At 45.0% G+C, this 17,946-nt stretch overlaps 1 protein-coding gene across 3 annotated transcripts in view; it reads left to right on the top strand.

Moving 5' to 3' along the window:
- Positions 1–6,240: 6,240 nt before the first annotated feature.
- gpr179 (G protein-coupled receptor 179) overlaps positions 6,241–17,946 on the top strand; it is a 38,393-nt gene continuing 26,687 nt past the window's right edge. For all 3 annotated transcript variants that reach the window (XM_049571015.1, XM_049571014.1, XM_049571013.1), the window contains exons 1-2: positions 6,241–7,673; positions 8,864–8,972. In XM_049571015.1, coding sequence (XP_049426972.1) covers positions 6,751–7,673; positions 8,864–8,972 — 1,032 coding nt within the window. In that variant the 5' untranslated portion in view covers positions 6,241–6,750. The remainder of the gene's footprint in view (positions 7,674–8,863; positions 8,973–17,946) is intronic.

Below are 17,946 nucleotides of genomic sequence, written 5' to 3'. Positions count from 1 at the left end.
CACCTCACCATCTGCGTCGCCAGTTTCCCAAAATGTTCATAAGCATGTTCATGAGTCAAGGTTTCTCCCATCAAGTCTGTTTGTATAGATCACAACTTTTCCATGGGGAGTGGCGTGCACCTCTTTCAGGCCTCGTTTTGTACGTATGCAATGCTTATAATTGAGACGCCAGGTGTCTAATTGAGACAGGCGTTCATTTGTCACAATGTGTAGCCACACCGGGCTAGTACAAGGGACCAGGCGTTTAATTGGGACTAAGCTTTTAATTTAATTTTTAGGGTATGTATAAACATACAAATGTAACATATTTGTAGTTTGCAGGGATGTACAACGTCAACATTTTCTTCTGCCGTCTGGACTGTGGGTAAAGTTAACCCATTATTGCGACTGTGGAGCCCGGTTTCACTCCAAAGTCGTCGAAATCCAGCGCTTGGGCAGTGACTTGTGACGTCAGAAACCAATGAAAAAAGGCGCCCAACTGGAGCGGGTGGGAGGGGTGATGGATGGGTCCAACAAACACCAACTTTCACCCGAAAGAGGCGGTGTTCGCGTTCTGTGAGATTCTAAAGCCAAACCCTGTTCTTTTTCCCTAAATCTACGTGTTTGTTGTTAAAGGAAAAAAATGTAAATTCACAGTGTTGTACTGACGTAGTGCTTTTATTTTGAAAGAGACTGTATGTAAACGATAAATTTCCTGTGAGAACGGAAGTGTATTTTGAAAGAAGACAATGCATGTAACAGGCAAAACTTGACATGGTGTCCCAGAACATCAACAACAAACACACCCAGGGTACCTTGCACGTTGTGTGTGGATGTGGAAAGTCTGACGTTAATATGTGACGAGGTCGGAGTGAGAATGTGTCACTCTGTGCTATACTGACCCCCTCTTGGTCAAATTTTAACCCAGTGTTTTTCAGTATAAAACCGAACTATCAAACGATTAATGGAGAAAATAATCATCAGATTATTCCATACTGAAAATAATTATTAGTTAATAGTTCATTTGAGCTCCACCTCAACCAACGACAACAGTAAAATCCTGCTTTAATACATGACTCATAGTCATCAGATTATATCATATATAATGGTAAAACAGTCATAGTTTCCTGCCCTAAGTATTTATACTTTTAATAATCTGTACATTTTCAATGCAGGACTCTAATTTGTAACAGGGTATTTTTACAGTGTGGTATTAGTACTTTGACACCACCTTCTTTAATGTGTCCAGAACTACTTTATAGCTCACCTTTAGTGAGGTGTTGGGAGTTGAAGTGGTTTTCTCTGGCTTTCTCCCAGATATCTGAATGAGTTAAGAACAAGTCTATTGAGTCCTCCGTCAGAGAGCTGTCTCGGTGCTCTCAGGTTTGTTCTTGGCTGCATTCAGACACACTCCTCACCTTTTCTGTGTTCGATTTCTTCTTATGGAATCTGATTCTGGTGACAAAGAAAGTTGATTTCATCGCATGAACATTGTTTAGAAGAAATGCCACAGCACCTAACACCACAAAATGTCTGACACAAGTTGACTACACCCATATTTTATATCAATTCCTCTCTCAATTAAGTATAAATTTGTGCTTCAAAATTACACATTTGCTTTTAAAATCAACAACTGTCTAATTTTTAGTGGTCTACATGACATAAAACAACCATGACTGGCGAAAACATGATGTGTTACATCTGAATCTGGTCTCAGTTGTATCCTGCAGCAGCTTATTGTACAAGATGACCACAGTGTAACAGGGTGATTGTGGGATGTTGCTGCACATAGTGGCTCCTCGCCTCACTGAATGCGTCTGTACAGGAAAAATGTCCAAATAAACACTGCGGCTGCTGTTAAAGTGGTTTAATGCAGAAGTTAATGTTTGAATCAGAGCAAATGGTAGGATGTTCTGGAGGAGAGGGGAGGAAAATAAAAAAAAGTTGCACGAAATAAAACAGGGTAATAAACATAAAAGGTGATTGCAATAGAACAGTAGAAAAGCAAAGATATAAAATGATGAAAAGCAATGAAAAATGAGCAGCTGTAAAGGAAGAGAATAAAATACAATACATAAAATGCATACAATACAAGTAAAATGGATCTACCTTCACTTTGAGAAGACTTATCAGGGATATTACGTACTGTATGTTGCAAAAGTTATGCAACAAAATGCAGCAGGTTAAATGAAGCTGCAGCTATAGTATAATAATAATAACACTAATAATAATGTTATTATTATGGAGGGGAGTACTCTATATACTTTATCTTGTTTTTGGTTGTACTATTCCTTTGAAATTTCTCACAATAAACTAAAAGATAAGAAGATTTGGGGTTTCTTTTCCTTTTGAGGGCCCCCTGGTGGCTGCAGGGCTTCGAGCAGCGACTGATCTTCGTCCCTCTCAGACTGCATGAGGCTCAGTCAACAGCACACACACCCAGTATGAGCCCTAACTGTCAATAACAGCACTGACCTGGACTGTTGCATTGATGCTGTGTGGCAGGCAGATGGCGCTGCAGGCCATCCAGCAGTGATGAATGATGCTGCTGGTGGATACAGATAATGATGGGAGAGTGGATGAAGGGCCATTAATCCTTTGTGTGTGTGTGTGTGTGTGTGTGTGTGTGTGTGTGTGTGTGTGTGTGTGTGTGTTTACATGAGAGAAGAAGAAGGCAGTGTGTGTTCATATCTGAGGTTTATGTGGAGTAATCAAACTAACGACGTGGCCTGCGGAGCTGAATATTGATGTGATGCAGCCTGGAGGTCAGAGGTCGGCAGCATGCAGCATTAACATTACACCCGTGCTTTATCGTTGTGCGCTGCAGGGTTTTGTTTGTTTTACCTCACCATGTGCATCTAATCACATCTTCTCAGCTCTCATATTGTTTTGATCTGTCTCGTTTTAGTTTTGAGGGAGTTTGTGTGGCACTTACACTTTTAAAAACAAACTAAACTAAAACAAGAATCCTGGCTTTTTTTCTCATCTAACTTTTCTGAATTTGTCTTGTTGCATCTCATCTTGTCTCATATTAGTTAGTTAATATTAATAGAGAAGAGGGAGAGGACAGCATGTAAACTTTACAGTGAACAAAAACAATAAAAACTAACACAGGTTTGTGTTTCTCGCTGTAGGTTTTGGAGCTTCTTAAGAGGCTTGTCGTCTTCTGAGAGTGGGCAGGAGGCTTTAGTTAATCAGTCAAAATAAATGAATACAATTCAGCATCTTAAGTTACAATCCTTTTGGTAAACAGTCCATTCATCCATTTTCAATTGCTCATCCAAAGGCGGATCACGAGAACAGCAGGTTGAGCAAAGCACTCCGGACATCCCTCTCTCCAGCAACGCTTTCCAGCTTCTCCTGGAGGACCCCGAAGCCTTCCCAGGCTAGATGAGATATGTAATCCCTCCAGTGTGTTCTGGGTCTGCCCCGGGGCCTGCTACCAGTTGGATGTGCCCAGAAAACCTCTAGCAGGAGGCGCCCAGGAGGATCCTGATCAGATGCCCGAACCACCTCAGCTGACTCCTTTCGAAGCAAAGGAGCAGCAGCTCTACTCTGAGCTCCCTCCAGATGTCTGAGCTCCTCGCCCTATCTCTAAGGCTGAGCCTGGACACCATTGGAAGGAAACTCATTTAGGCCGCTTGTATCAGCGATCTTATTCTTTCTGTCATTACCCAGAGTTCGTGACCATAGGTGAGGTTTGGCACGTAGATGGACCAATAAATCTATAAACCTCTTCACCATGACGGTCCAGCACAGTGCCCGCATCACTGCAGATGCCACACCAAACCATCTATGCATCTCCATTCTACCCTCACTCATGAACAAGAAGACCCTGAGATACTTAAACTCCCTCTCTCCCAACCCAGAGGGGGCAATCCACCATTTTCCAGCAGAGAACCATGGCCTCAGACTGGGAGGTGCTGACTCTCATCCTGACTACTTCACACTTGGCTTCAAACTGCCCCAGTGCATGCTGGAGGTCACGGTGTGATGAAGCCAACAGAACCACATCATCTGCGAAAAGCAGAGATGCAATTCTGAGGTCACCAAAGCGGATCCCTCCCTACCCCCAGCTGCACCTCGAGATCCTGTCCATGAATATCACAAACAGAACTGGAGAAATGGGACAACCTTGGTGGAGGCCAACACTGACCGAGAATGTGTTTGACTTTGTGTCAAGTATAAAGACACAGCTTTCACTTTGGTTATAAAGGACCGGATGGCTCGTATCAGCAACCCCAATACCCCGCATCCCCACAGAACCCATGATAAGAATCCCCATGGGACATCTCCAAGTCCATAAAACACGTGTAGACTGGACGGGCAAACTCCCACGACCCCTCCAGCAGCCCTACAAGGGTAAAGAGCCGGTGCACTGTTCCACAACCAGGACCGAAGGGGTGTGAAGTGTTCCTTTAAGTCTAAGGATGCCTGTAAGGTGAATATTAGATGCTTTTGTGAAACAGGGCATGTGTATTCTGCTGTGCGAACTGCACATGATGAAAGGTGTATTCACAATGCACAGAGAGGGGAACAGGGGCCACAGCTCAGTTCCACCCCAGGGTCCACTGTCAGGGTGGTCTGGCTGAGTGAAGACCGTAGACGCATGGTGACCTGCAACACTGGAATGAGACAGGAGGTGAGAAAGTGGAACCGAAATAGAGAGGTCAAAGATCACAGTTTGTCTTGACAACAGGAGCATATAGTGCTGAATATATGACACGTAAAGGGCTTCACTTTGTTGGAAAATGTCATTGATCCCTGAGGAGTTTTCTGAATGGATGATAATAAAAAAAGTTGTGTTTTGTGGCAGACTTTATTTGCAGAAATTGGGACAAAATCTTTGTTTGCTTTGTAATGTCATATGTGCGAGGTTATGTTCTCTCACCACCACAACGGTACGTTTGGTGTCTTATATGTTGACGTGAGCCAGGTACTTTTATTTGCATGACACACAATAAATATCAAATTACTGCAGTAAGAAGAGCAACACAGAAAGACTTTGACAGAGAGAGGAGTGAGAAAACCGAAAATGAAGCAGCAGAATGTGACTCATGTTGTGTTTGACTGACTGCATCTTCTCATCGTCTCATCCTAACACTTGTTGTTTGTGTGTTTTCCCTTCGACGGCTACATGAGAGCAGACAGGAACACGATTACACTGCAACACTACATGTATGCACAGGTCACACACACACACACACACACACTCTGCCTTATTGTCTTCCTCAGGATTGACTGCAGCACCTCGGCTGCTCTGCAGTGAAGTCCCAGGGCGGGAGGTGGGAGTGGTGTTTGTGTGTGTGTGTGTGTGTGTGTGTTTGGGGTGTTTGGCGGGGTTGATTCTCAGAAACTGGTTGCCATGGCCACCAAAACAAGGATTCTTGCCTGCATCACTTGCTTCATTTCGCCCCTCTCTCTCTATTTCTTCCCTTTTTTTTCTCACGCTTCTCATGCTGCAGCCAGACGATGGTGCACGCACACACAGATGCATAGACTGTCTTGGACGGACACACACACACACGCACACACACACACAAAGGGGAGGGGATTCCCTGACATTGCAAAAAAAATCTACAAACAATAATGATTAAAAACCTCCTCGTTTTTTATACCTGTAATCTACGTATGTCGTCATGCTGCGTCTATGATCTCCTCCAGTGTGTGTGTGTGTGTGTGTGTGTGTGTGTGTGTGTGTAGTAAAAGAACATCCCTATCCAGTCTCTGTCTCTCTGTAGGAGGGGTTAATCCATCCATCCAGCCAGCCAGCCAGTCAGCAGGGGGATACTTGATGGATGCTCAAATGCAGCAGAGCTTAACCCTCATCCTCTCCTCTGTGAACACACACACACACACACACACACACACACACACACACACACACACTACAACAGATGTACCACTCTCATCACCTTTCAGCACTGGTGAGCGTCCCTGTCGATAGGTGGAGGAGGGAGGCACAGGGTGAATGAAGAGGAGGGAGGGGATGATGGAATGATGGGATAGAGAGGGAGGAGGAGGGAGGATGGACGAGTATCACAAACCTCCCTCAGATGGGCTGGAGGCTCTGTGGAGCAACAGATAGCAGAGCAGCAGGCAGAAGAAGAAGAGAAGAAGGAGAAGAAGAGGAGAAGAAAGGAGGACATTTGCTCTTCTCTCTCCATCCCTCCATCTCTTGCTACACTTCTATCTCCTCCCCCCATCTGAACACGGGGATCCCGCAACTTTGAGGCTTTCCCCTCTTCCTCCTCCTCCTCCTCCTCCTCCTCCCCACCTCCTCCTTCTTGCGCACGCTGCGTTTGCTTTGCTCCGGAGCTTTAGCGCACGCCTTTGCGACTGGAAAACGGAGACAGAGGGACACCGCAGGCGGGAGACACCAGACGGGACTGCGGAGATGCGGGGCTTACTCCCTGCGTCCTCCGCCTCTCATCACCAACATCACCGCCGCGGACACACGGATTTAATGATTTTGTCGTGCGAGTGTGCACGCGCGCGTGCATGTGTCCGTGCGGTGCACAGACGGAGCTGTGCGCTCCGAGTGTGAGCGCTGCAGACCGAGTGGCTGCTCTCCTCCCGGACACCTGCTGCTGCTGCAGCGCCGCGCTGATGTGAGGATGAAGAAAGTCCAAAGCTCCGCCAACATGTGACGTTTTTCTTTGCCTCAAGGGAACTACAAAGGGGTCAAGCGCCAAAAAGAGAGGGTGTTGTAGGAGCGTGACCCCCCTCCCTCCTCCCCCTCCTCCTCTTCTGCTTCAGAGTGAATCCAGGATGGGTCCAGTTTGGCTCCTTGTTCTGCTCCCATCCCTCCTCAGAGCGCAGGTGACTCCAGACTTCACATCAGGAGTCACTGTGGAGACAAACAACAGCACTGACTCTTCAGCAAACAGCACAGGAACCTCAGATGTCTCCACCAGCCTGTCCACTTCCTTCAGACCCTCGGAGCCTTCTGGGTTTGCAGTGACGCCTTCAGAAGCTCCCACACAGGAGGAAGATGACTGGTCACCAGCAGAGACCTTCCTGTACACTGGAGACCCTTCCACTCTGGAGACGGCCCGCTGCTCACGGGCGTACAGCTCGCCGGGGCAGCCCGGATCCCTGCCCGTCAGCTTTAGTGCCCCCCTCCGGCCAGCTCAGAATGCTCTGGCCAGCACCGCCAACTTCCTCAATATGATCTTCCAGGCCAGTGACCTGCGGGAGAGCACAGTGCAGGAGGACATGGAGTGGTACCATGCTCTGGTCCGTGCCCTCCTGGAGGCCGACCTGCTCATCCGGCGGGCCCTGCTGACCTTCGACGCTGACCCGACATCCCCGGTGCCACAGCTGGTGCTGTGTGCCTCCCGCAACCCAACAGCCAAGGTGCAGACCATCATCCTCCAGGACTTATCCAAGTCGTGGAGGAGCCTGCACCCGCCTGCCCCAGCCCCCGACGACAGCTGGTTCAGAAGCTTTAAATTCCCAGAGTCCAACCAGCCGATGGCGGCCCTGTCCAAGAGGGTGCTCCTCAATGACCTGAGCACCTTGGACACACCCAAGTGGAGGCAGGGTGACAGCTACGTGACCAATCACAGCGGTGTGCGCTGGGGCAGCGCCCCTTTCCTCGACTGCAGGGATGGACGCTTCGTTCCCAACTGGATGCTCACCCTGTCAACATCATTCTACGGCCTCAAGCCTGACCTGACACCAGAGTTCAGGTTAGGGCCTGCGAGCGCACACACACACACACACACACACACACACACACACACACCAGAGCACATACACACATATAAATGCAAACTCTCACACACTAATGAAGCATGACAAACACAGAGACACTGGAATTTAGACAAGTTAAACAATTATCACTTGAGATCAATATCTGGAATCTCTTTGGTTATCAGTTTTAGTTACTGGTATCAGATTAGGGGCTTCAAACCAACTCTCAACAAAAATTTTATAAGCCCTCTTACATGTTTAGAGTTTGTTGTTGAAAACCTCACCGCAATCATTTAATCTTGCAGCTTTCTGCAAGACCCGAGTGTTAAATTTGGTGCTATTCATTTCACATTTGACATTTAGAAAGCTGCACCCAACTGCAAAACACTTTAGTTCTTCTTCGGGACTTGACACCATAATGTCTCCCTCTACACCTAGCAGAGAGCACCCTCCCTGGAGCAAAGACAGTTACAAGAGAGACTGACAGTAAATCATTTTCATGAAAGTGAATGCTTCCTGCCTCATCTGCATGCAGAGAGCTGACAGTCTTGAGCAGCATCACTCTACTAAATGTGCAGAGCAGCATGCTGGGTGCAAAGAGGAAGAGAGGAGAAGTCCAGTCGCTCAGCTTCAGTGACTGGTGTCCAATATTTGTCCATTATATGCAGAATGAGACATCATTGACTTGCAGGATCTGATCCATCTCATGCTGTTGATGTAATTGAGAGTATACCGTGTGTTCCTCACTGAAGCAAGAGTAAATTCTCCTTCCTTCAACACATTCACAGCAAGAATAATGTTTCAGAAAGACTTGCTTGCAAGTCTCAAAATACAATCTTTTCCCTTCGTGCCTGAAAAGCTTTGAAAAGCTTTGAAACTAACAGCAGCAGCAGTTTGTATTTCACCTGCCGCTCTAGTTCTGTGTTGGCCTGGTGACCTTCTCTACCGCTCTCTGGAGAAAAGTTTGATTTGGAATAAAAAATGTGTTTGAATCACCAGAGTTGGATAAAATCTGACATTTGAAAGGGAATCCGCTTAAAGGCCGTTCAGGTTTCTGCAGACGAAGGAGAAAAGGGATTATTTTAATGAGTCTGATGATATTTGGAGCCACTCTTGTTTCTTTACTCTGACACACATGTGACCTTCCTTCCTCCCTCCCCTGTGTGTGTGTGTGTGTGTGTGTCAGAGGTGTGATCCGTGTGGATGTCAACATTCAAGACATCGACTTGGACCAGTGTGCAACAGGAGACAGCTGGTTTGCTGATACCCACCAGTGCAACCGAACCACCATGGAGGTAAACACAATGACTACATTCATATTGCTGTTTACATGTATAATGAAAAGGAATATAGCACCTTGCGTTTACATGCAGCCATGCATACTCCGATTAACCTGTCCTAACGTGTTGTTTATCAAGTCAAAACATGGAAAAGTGGAACAGCTGGAGTCACATGTCATTTTGCTTCTTTGCACCAAAAAAAGGATTTTTTCAAAGTTTTCCACTGGTTGTTGTTCAATCGTGCGAACACAGCCTCCCTCTAAGATTCCTTTACCCACCTTCTTTAAAAAGTGAGTGATGCGATATGTGTGCGTTTCCAAAAACCTTTTAATATCCAAGTCTAAAAGTAGGTATGTTTCTCCTTTTGACCAGAAATGTTTGCTTTTCTTTTGGGCATGCGCCTCTACCCACAGCCTCATAAACTGTTGGCAAGTCGGTTTGTGTACAATGCACCAATGCAACACACAGAGCCGACCATAAATAGGTAAGAGGCCATGTGTCGCAAAGTGCAATAAAAACCCCAGGTTGAGATGCATATTCTGAATGTGCTGTATACATGTCCAAAGAATGCTATAAAACCTGAATAATATCGCCATATCCCACATGTCTTCATCGGAAAATGCTTCATGCAGGAAAAGGTCTAATTCTGAATTTCCAATCGGTGATGGTTACATGAATAATAGTGGAATATGAGTGTGCATGTTCGTAGCTAATGATACTAGGGGCCAGAGAGAAACTACCTGCTGCTTTGTGTCCTTGAACTGAACCAGAATAGAAAAGTTAACTTTTTTGTACTTAAGTATTTAGCATCAAACTGCCCTATTATTGAGGAACCAATAATTGATAACAAAAGTGACAAATAGCTGGTTTATATATGTTTTTAGTTGCCTGTTAGTTAGCAGGATATCCCAAAAACTATTCAGCTGATTTCAGTGAATTTGATGGAGATTATTCAGCAGGGACGGTTGGAAATTAGCACCAGCCACCAGCCAAGTGCTGGTAAAATATACAAGTGGCTGCTGGGTTTGCTTCACTGACCAGTCAAGAAAAAAATGGCAGATTTTGGAGTCCACCGCAGTGGCAGCGGGACAGAAAAGTGTTGTGGTGAAAAGGCCTAGAAATATCTGACCCTTAAGGTCAAGTTAGAAGCAAAACGTGTGTACTAAAATTGAACAACCCTGAATGGTCTCATTCTGGGGAAAAGTCTGAGAGCAGAGTGACCTGACAAACACTGTGATGGAGAAACATTGTGATGGGGAAATAGATGTCGTTGGCAAGTGTGGTAAAACGACAAGAATAAAGATTAGGTAAGCGCAAGTTCCTAAAACAGCAGGAAATCACACACACAAACACACGGAAAGTTAGGTATGGTGTTTGTCCGAGGAGGAGTATAAGAATGTTTGGTGAACTGCTGTACAGGGCTGTCTCGTTGTTGCGGTATATGAAGTTCTAAGCTTTGTCTTCAATAAAATACCCACAAAAGGTCAGACTAGTCTTTTTTCAACAAAAGTTAATTCCCAACCCTGTGAACAAGTCAAGAAATGGTTGAAGTGGTTGTTTTTGGTGCAGATACAATGTTGGAACCTATCTGCTAAATGTAGTCACTTTCCCACACTGCCTGTTTGACAAACTGCCATGGCTCCTGAACGCACCATGCAGATGCAACCAAATTAAGATAACCCAGGAGATATCAGCTCCAAACAATCCTGCAGAATTTGACGGCATTTCACCAACAGCTTGGTTTGAGAATTTGTATCAGTCACTATTCAGCATGAAGCCCCCTCCTCTAACCTTTAAGCTGCCTCCCAAAAGGGCAAACAGCAACAAACAAACCGTTAAACAAACAGCACGTGAAGCGTCACCTCACCTGTGAAGCAACAAAGCTAGTTTACAGAGACAAAATGGAGGGTCTGAAAAACAAGAGGTACAGTTACGAGAGGATGTTCAGTATTATCGTCATTAATAAGCCCACAAAGCCTCAGTTTTTGGGGTATTAACTGTAAAATGTTTACTAAATAGTTCAAAGCAGAGAGAAGTAAAGGTCTGTGAGTGAGAGGTGGGAATGACACGTGAGAAAGCTGAGCGTTGGTTGTACCCAGGACAATAGAAACATACTGTACTGTACCTTAGATTAATGAGCCAGCAGGATGTCCTCTTTTTGTGAAACACTAAATCACTTTCCGCCTCATCTGTTAATGATTGACATCAAACAGTAATAATCTTTGTGCTGCCTGTGATGGGGGCGAGTTGGATTGTGAGTTTAAAAGGTTGAGAACTCCAAGATCACAGGTTTGCATCCTTCAGTCCAGTCACCAGAAGAAAATTTTGGCATTGTACATTTTGCAAATCATGAATATGTTACATTTGCATGTTTGGTATCAGTGTTTCTGAAGTGAGGTAGTATATGACATGACTTTGTCCTCTGGAAGTGGATGAGATGGTTGATGGTGTGACACCAAGGTCGGACACCTGCCAAGCTGCAGACCATTGTTTGAGGCCAACTAACAACAAAAGTGGTTGTGATTTAGCGAGTCATTGCTGTGTTTCCAGCAGCTTTTTATCCCCCAAACATGGATGTTTTAAGCGACCTGTTGCTGTGTTTCTTGCGGGTAAAGTGAAAATCAGTTGCAGAGACCTCGCTGCTTTTCCTGTGGCAGATTGCTCCCCCAAGCTGGACATCTTAAGCCAAAACATGGTCTTTTCCAAATGGTTTTTGTGCCTAAAGCCTGATTTATGGTCCTGCGGCGTACCTATGATGTACCTACGTCGTTGCCGTGACGCCGTCGTGAACCCTTCAAACTCCATCACGCCATTTCGTCGCAGTGCAATTCACCGCCAGAGCGGTAGGAGCCTGCGTTCCTTTCCTGAATGGTTATCGTCGTCTCTAGTTGATTCTTTGTTTAGCTTCCAGCTTTTCCAGTCACAGAGAAATGAACGTGGAGCACGGACAGACGGCTCCGTCCGTATCCGTATTGAACGTTGAGCATAAATGGGCCTTAATACTGCAACGTCTACATCGCAACAGAAGATGTTTAAAGATGGCGGGGATGGCGCAATCTGGAAATACGGAACCAGAAATGCGTTGCTACCAAGCAAACCAATCACAGCCCTCTCGGTCTGCGCTGGGTCTGCGTCGCCTCGATGTGTAGCTACATTTTTAGGGAGTTGCACGTCAGGCTACGCTGGGGGCTACGGCGAGCCTTCTGCGTAGCCACGTACCCTTCGACGTAGCGACGTCGTTGATTTAACACAGGACCAGGCTTAACCCTAACCACATGTTAACCACAGCATTGCTGAAACACAACATTTTAACATATCCGCTTTATCATTGGTTCCCAACTGGTCCAGCCACAGGGTCCAGATTTCTCCATATTCGTTAGTTAAAGGTCCACACAGTTTAATACATTCAGCATCATACTTGCGTTGTCTCTTATTCATAGCAGCGATCTGCTATTCAGAAAAAACAAGTGACAACTATATAATGGTCACAGGGGACAGTTTTCTACTTCTAACACTTTTAAGCACATTTTCCTGCAGCCCGGGTTTCACTCTGAAGTCGTCGAAATCTGGTGCTTGGATGGTGACTTGGGGCGTCAGACACTGACGTAAAGAAGATGTCTTTTAGCGTCGTACTGTATGTAAACATTAAATGTCCAGTGAAAACAGAAGTGTATTTTGAAAGAAGACAATGCACATAACAGGCAGAACTTGACACAGCGTCCTAGAACGTCAACAACCAACACACCCAGGGTACCTTTCACATCGTATCAGGACGTGGAAGGTCCATGACCAAACGTCAATACGTGACGAGGTCAAGTCGAGTTAAATTGTGTTGTTCCCTGATAATACTTGAATACTTCTACTCAAGTAACATTTTCAATACAGGATTTTTCAGTGTGGTATTAGTATTTTTACTTGAGTAAAAAACTGAATTCTTCCTCCACCCCTGCTACTGCAACCATTTCCTCTTAATGAAGCTCAGCGTAAGTTCAATCAGGGAAACTTTCTTTGTGCTTCATCCATTCACAATTCTCTCCAGCAAATCTCCTTCTCCCTCTGCTTCCTCTAATCAGGTGACAATGGGTGTCCACTGTTCTAGTGAGCCAATCAAACATCGCCACCATCTCTATCAGCCAATCAGGACGCTACAGCTAAATCTTTAATCTGGTCTTTCCTCTACTGCTGTCAGCTGTCATTTTAGGCAGAATTGTTGCGCAATCCTCCACCCCGTTCACCTCCAGCCCAGGACGACCTCAACAAGGCTCATTCCTCTACTCATCAAGATCATTAGCACTTCTCCATCTTCTCCACATCTTCATCTCATCACCACCTCATCTTACCACCACCACCAGCGTCTAAACCCCAGGGGAGGGGGGTTCCCTGCTCTCAACCTGGTTCTCAACCTTTTTCATGTCAAGGACCCCTAAATTGATACACGTTAGGTCACAGACACCCACTTGTTCAGACTTACTTCGGGGACCTCCATCTGAAAAGATTTTGGTCGTTCACTATGATTAAGACCAGAACTCCATAACTGACAACAGGTTTGGCTACTGAGATCGGTACTTTTAAAGGTAATGACCAAATTACATTGGTACCACCGAGCACTGATTGACCTTAAATCAATCTGTGACAAATTTTGGTACATAAGAGCGTATCTGGGTGTGAATGCTGGGTTCAGACAGGAGGCAGAAGCGCCACGACAGAGCTCTGTGGAGCCTCCGGATTCAACTTAAGAGAGGAGCACCCTGAGGCCAGGAAGCTAACAACGGAGTTCTGCAGAGCCACCAGGTCCAACAGTACCCAACGCTAATTGACAGCTACAGTTAAGGTAACACCTATGATCAGAATAGTCACTCTTATGACTCTTACCCAGATTGGGTTTGCTCCTACAGTGAATTAATAGTAAAAATGACCTAGTCCCCATTTTTCTGTGGACCCCCTTGAACTACCTCAAGGACCACTGGGGTCCCTGGACCCCTGGTTGAGAACCAGCGGTCTAACTCATGTTTGTGACTGTTAGTTATGTCACACAAATACACTCTGAACTGTTTGCGACCGCTGAAAATGGTTTAAGCTCTTTCTCTTTATGCTCATTACTTCTTTTTTATCCTTTGCTCATGCTTTCACATATTCACACTTTCACTCTTCTGTGTGCTCCCCCGTCCACTCCACCTCCACCACCACCCATCTTTTAGCTTCCCTTTTCCCTGTCGGCTCTGTCTGTGCAGACCCAATCCTCTACCTCTCATCTCAGCCGTCTATTTAAAGATGGATGCGCTGGGTGGCGGGCTGCAGGATGATCTGATGGATTACGGCGATAATCCAGCCCGCTGACATACTTCCCCTTTATGCACCGCACTCACAGAGGTCTGAAACACAAGAGAAGAGCAGTCCTAAAAATCCCCAAATCCACATGGCACCCTTTGTCCCATCCTGTCCCACCTGGCTTAGAGGATTCAAACCCTTTGGCTGAGCAGAGACTGTACTGGGTCACCCACTGTCTTCTGTCCCATTTGGTTCTGCTCTCTGTCATTGCTTAACATGTCTTGTCTCTTCTTGTCACATATCATCTCATCTCTCTTTGTCATCTTGGCCGCACATGAGCAAATCCAGGCAAGTGACCATCGCCTGCTGACTATGGGCAGTGCTGGATGTGACACACAAATGGTTGTATTTGTCAGCTAACTTGCTATTTAATACCCCAAAATCAAGTGGCAAACTCGGGGGATGAAAATGAAGCCAACATGGCAGTGCCAATAACTGCAGTCCCTCTAATGGCCACTAGAGGCTGGCTCTAGAAGCCACTCAATCCCCGTAGACCCAAATGTTAAAATGCCCAACCTTACAGCTGAAATAATCATGTTTACAGCCTGGTACAAAAATGTTTTTTTGTCTCTGTAGCTAATTTCCCCGGTCATGACAACTGTCAAATCTTTATATAACTTTTGTTAACTTTTACATTTTATTAAGGCTTAAAGTTATGCACAATTATGGGTGAAAATGCTGTCTGCTGATAGCATCTTCTGCTTTTCAATCAGCTCCACCCCTCGCTCCTCCACAGCTCCACCCTCTCATCCAAATATGATCACTTCTGGCTCCAAAAACCAAGATGGCGATTGCTGTAACACCGAACTTTATGACAGCGCTGGTACATTTTCCATTATCTTACGTTCCATGCCTGTCGCCTGATTTGCACTACATGTGGATGGAAACCTGACCATTGGTAGTTAATAGGTAAATGATAGTAAATAAATGAATAAGCATTGAGCGGCAGAAAGTTGGTTTTTTTTTTTTACATAAAAATGTTGCAGCATTTAATTTCTAATTCCTTTGTTGGGTGTTTTCAGGAGCCTGATGCTAAGTTAAAACATGTTTCATGAGTGTTTCCTGATCATGCATTTTGTTTTATGGGCTGAGTTACTGCCTCGTACAAGTCTCCACTACACTGATTTAAACAACAGGCAGCCGTGAAGCTTTGAAGCGCTTGAAGTGGCCGCCACGGTTTTAATTGAAACATGACAGATGACTGAATCCACTGATGCACTGCGACTATTTGCTGAATTGAGATGTGACCATGAAGAGAATTAAGTTGACCGCCCTGTATAATCCATATCACATTAATGTTCAGCCCGTGCCATTAAGTCTTTGAACATCTGATAAGGGGGCTGTGGGTTTGTATATACGTATGTGAGGCCAGTGTGTGTGTGTGTGTGTGTGTGTGCGGCTCGGGAACAGGATTTCTCTAGAAAAGGATAATGCTCTCAGTAGAGGCATTATGTATCCATTTAGCTTTTAACTTAGATTAACACACAGAGCATCCAAGTGTGTGTGTGTGTGTGTGTGTGTGTGTGTGTGTGTGTGTGTGTGTCGGCCCGACAAGCTAAACTGAAGCTGGCATCAGAGGGAAATAGACTGAGAGAGAGTAATGTGACCCCCTTTTTTAACCTTTATTCATTCAGGTACTGTTAGCCTCTCAGCAGCAGCTGAAAAGCAGCACTGCTTGATGTTCTCACAATTCAATGTTATTTGTATCGCCTTGGCAACAGCTACTCTTCCAGGGGACTTTACTCAAATGAAATTAATACATAGTGAACAATGTCTGCACTTTTGCTTCATACAGCAAACAATAAAGTTCTAATATTCACATCAAATCCAACAATAAAATCACATCAAAATACTGCAGACTTTTTACTTAACAGTGACACTCTGCTGATTTCACCCAGCTCTGTGTCATAATAATATCAGTAGTGTGTGTAAATGAACTGTGGTAAACTTCCCTCCATGTTACCAACACTCAGATCTCCCTGCTCAACTCTCAGATCAGATCCCCTGGATGGCGTGTTTGCATCATACAGCAGATTTTTCGCTGTCTCTGGAGCTGCTGCTCAAACTACCGACTGTACTTTTGTAGTTTTGTGTGCCCGTCACCATGGACACAAAAAGTCTAGAAGCGGATCAAGAGAGAGGGTGCGCTCCGAACTGCATACTTTTTCTTTTTACTTTTAGTAGGTACTACAGCTGTCCTGAAAAACTACGTACTGTTGCATGCAGTATGCACACAATTGGGCAAACTACATCCTCATAACACTGAGCCCTGAACTTTGACCTTCTTGTTTTTACATCCGTTACCTTGGCGATAAAATAAACGCTACATACCAAGTTCGCCAGAGACAGAGATCAACCAGAGAGCTCTGCTGTTGTTGATTTGCAATGTATGTAGTTTAACTTTAAAGTTATAACTGCACAAGTTGTAGATTCTAACATTATATTTGCGACAGTGAAATTACACCTGCAGTTCTCTGTCACTGTTATTTTTATAGTTATATACTTTTGTTGTTTATAATATTTATGGTTATTTCATTCAGTTAAGCTATCAATATTCCTATTATTACTGTTCGACTGGTCATCAGTTATTTGAATGTGCTGTCATCCTACACTGCGACTTCTGACAGCTGTCAATCAGCCGTCAAACTGTCATCTGGTTGCGGCTCAGTCAATGTGACGTATTGTCCGCTGTGCAGAGGATTGCAATTTATGTGACTACATTGCCTGTTTCTCAACTGTCTTGATAAACTTATTTTCTGACACTGTTTGTCTGTAATGTGAGAGTCTGTGAACTGTGAAAGGAGTGGGCGCCATACTGTTTCTTGTATTGTTAAAATGACGGCTGAAAATATTGAGATCGAACGGTAAAACTAAGCACTGAATTACTATATTATTGGACTTTATTATATTGTCGGCTGCTTCTTTTATTTTGTTTGCTCCATGTAATAATGGTACAAAAACTCATCCTTCCTGTCTTGTTTCACTGCTCAGTTATAATTGATAGTTGTGTTGTCAAAAATATGTTTATCAATTCTGAATATTTTAAACAGTTTGAAGTCTAATTATCTGCAGTATTGATACACTGGTACCAGCTGCCCTTTTCTTCTTTCTCTCATCGTTAATGTTTACTACAGTCATTCTGCTGTTTTCTGCTGCTAACCAAGAAAAGAAAGGTCATTGTGGGCGTGTTACAACCTTGTTGGATACACCGATCAGCCAAAACATTAAAACCACTGATCATGTTGTTACAGTGCAGTGTTCTGTTGGGAAACCTTGGGCTCTGACTTTCACGTGGATGCCACCTGATACGCTCCACCCCCCTAAACACCAGTGCAGACCAGGTACCCCCACTATTGGCAATGCCTCCCCCCCCAACAGGACAATGCACCATGCCACACCACAACAATGGCTCAAGAATGGTCTGAGGAACGAGACAAAGAGCTCAAGGTATCGACCTGGCTTCCAAATTGGATCCCGATCTGATCAAACATCTTCGGGACGTGCTGGAACCCCACCTCACAACCCACAGGACTCAAAAGATCTGGAAGTAACACCCTGATGCCAGGCACCAAAGGACACCCCCCAGAGGTCCTGTGTCCATGCCTTGACAGGTCAGAGCAAAGTCCAGTCCAAGGAGGACCCACCATGGATCGGGGGTACC

This window comes from Epinephelus fuscoguttatus, linkage group LG3 (genome assembly GCF_011397635.1).
Source record: "Epinephelus fuscoguttatus linkage group LG3, E.fuscoguttatus.final_Chr_v1".
NCBI lineage: Eukaryota > Metazoa > Chordata > Actinopteri > Perciformes > Serranidae > Epinephelus > Epinephelus fuscoguttatus.
The sequence above is the reverse complement of the archived record's forward strand: the minus strand, read 5'-3'. Positions and strand labels throughout refer to the sequence as shown.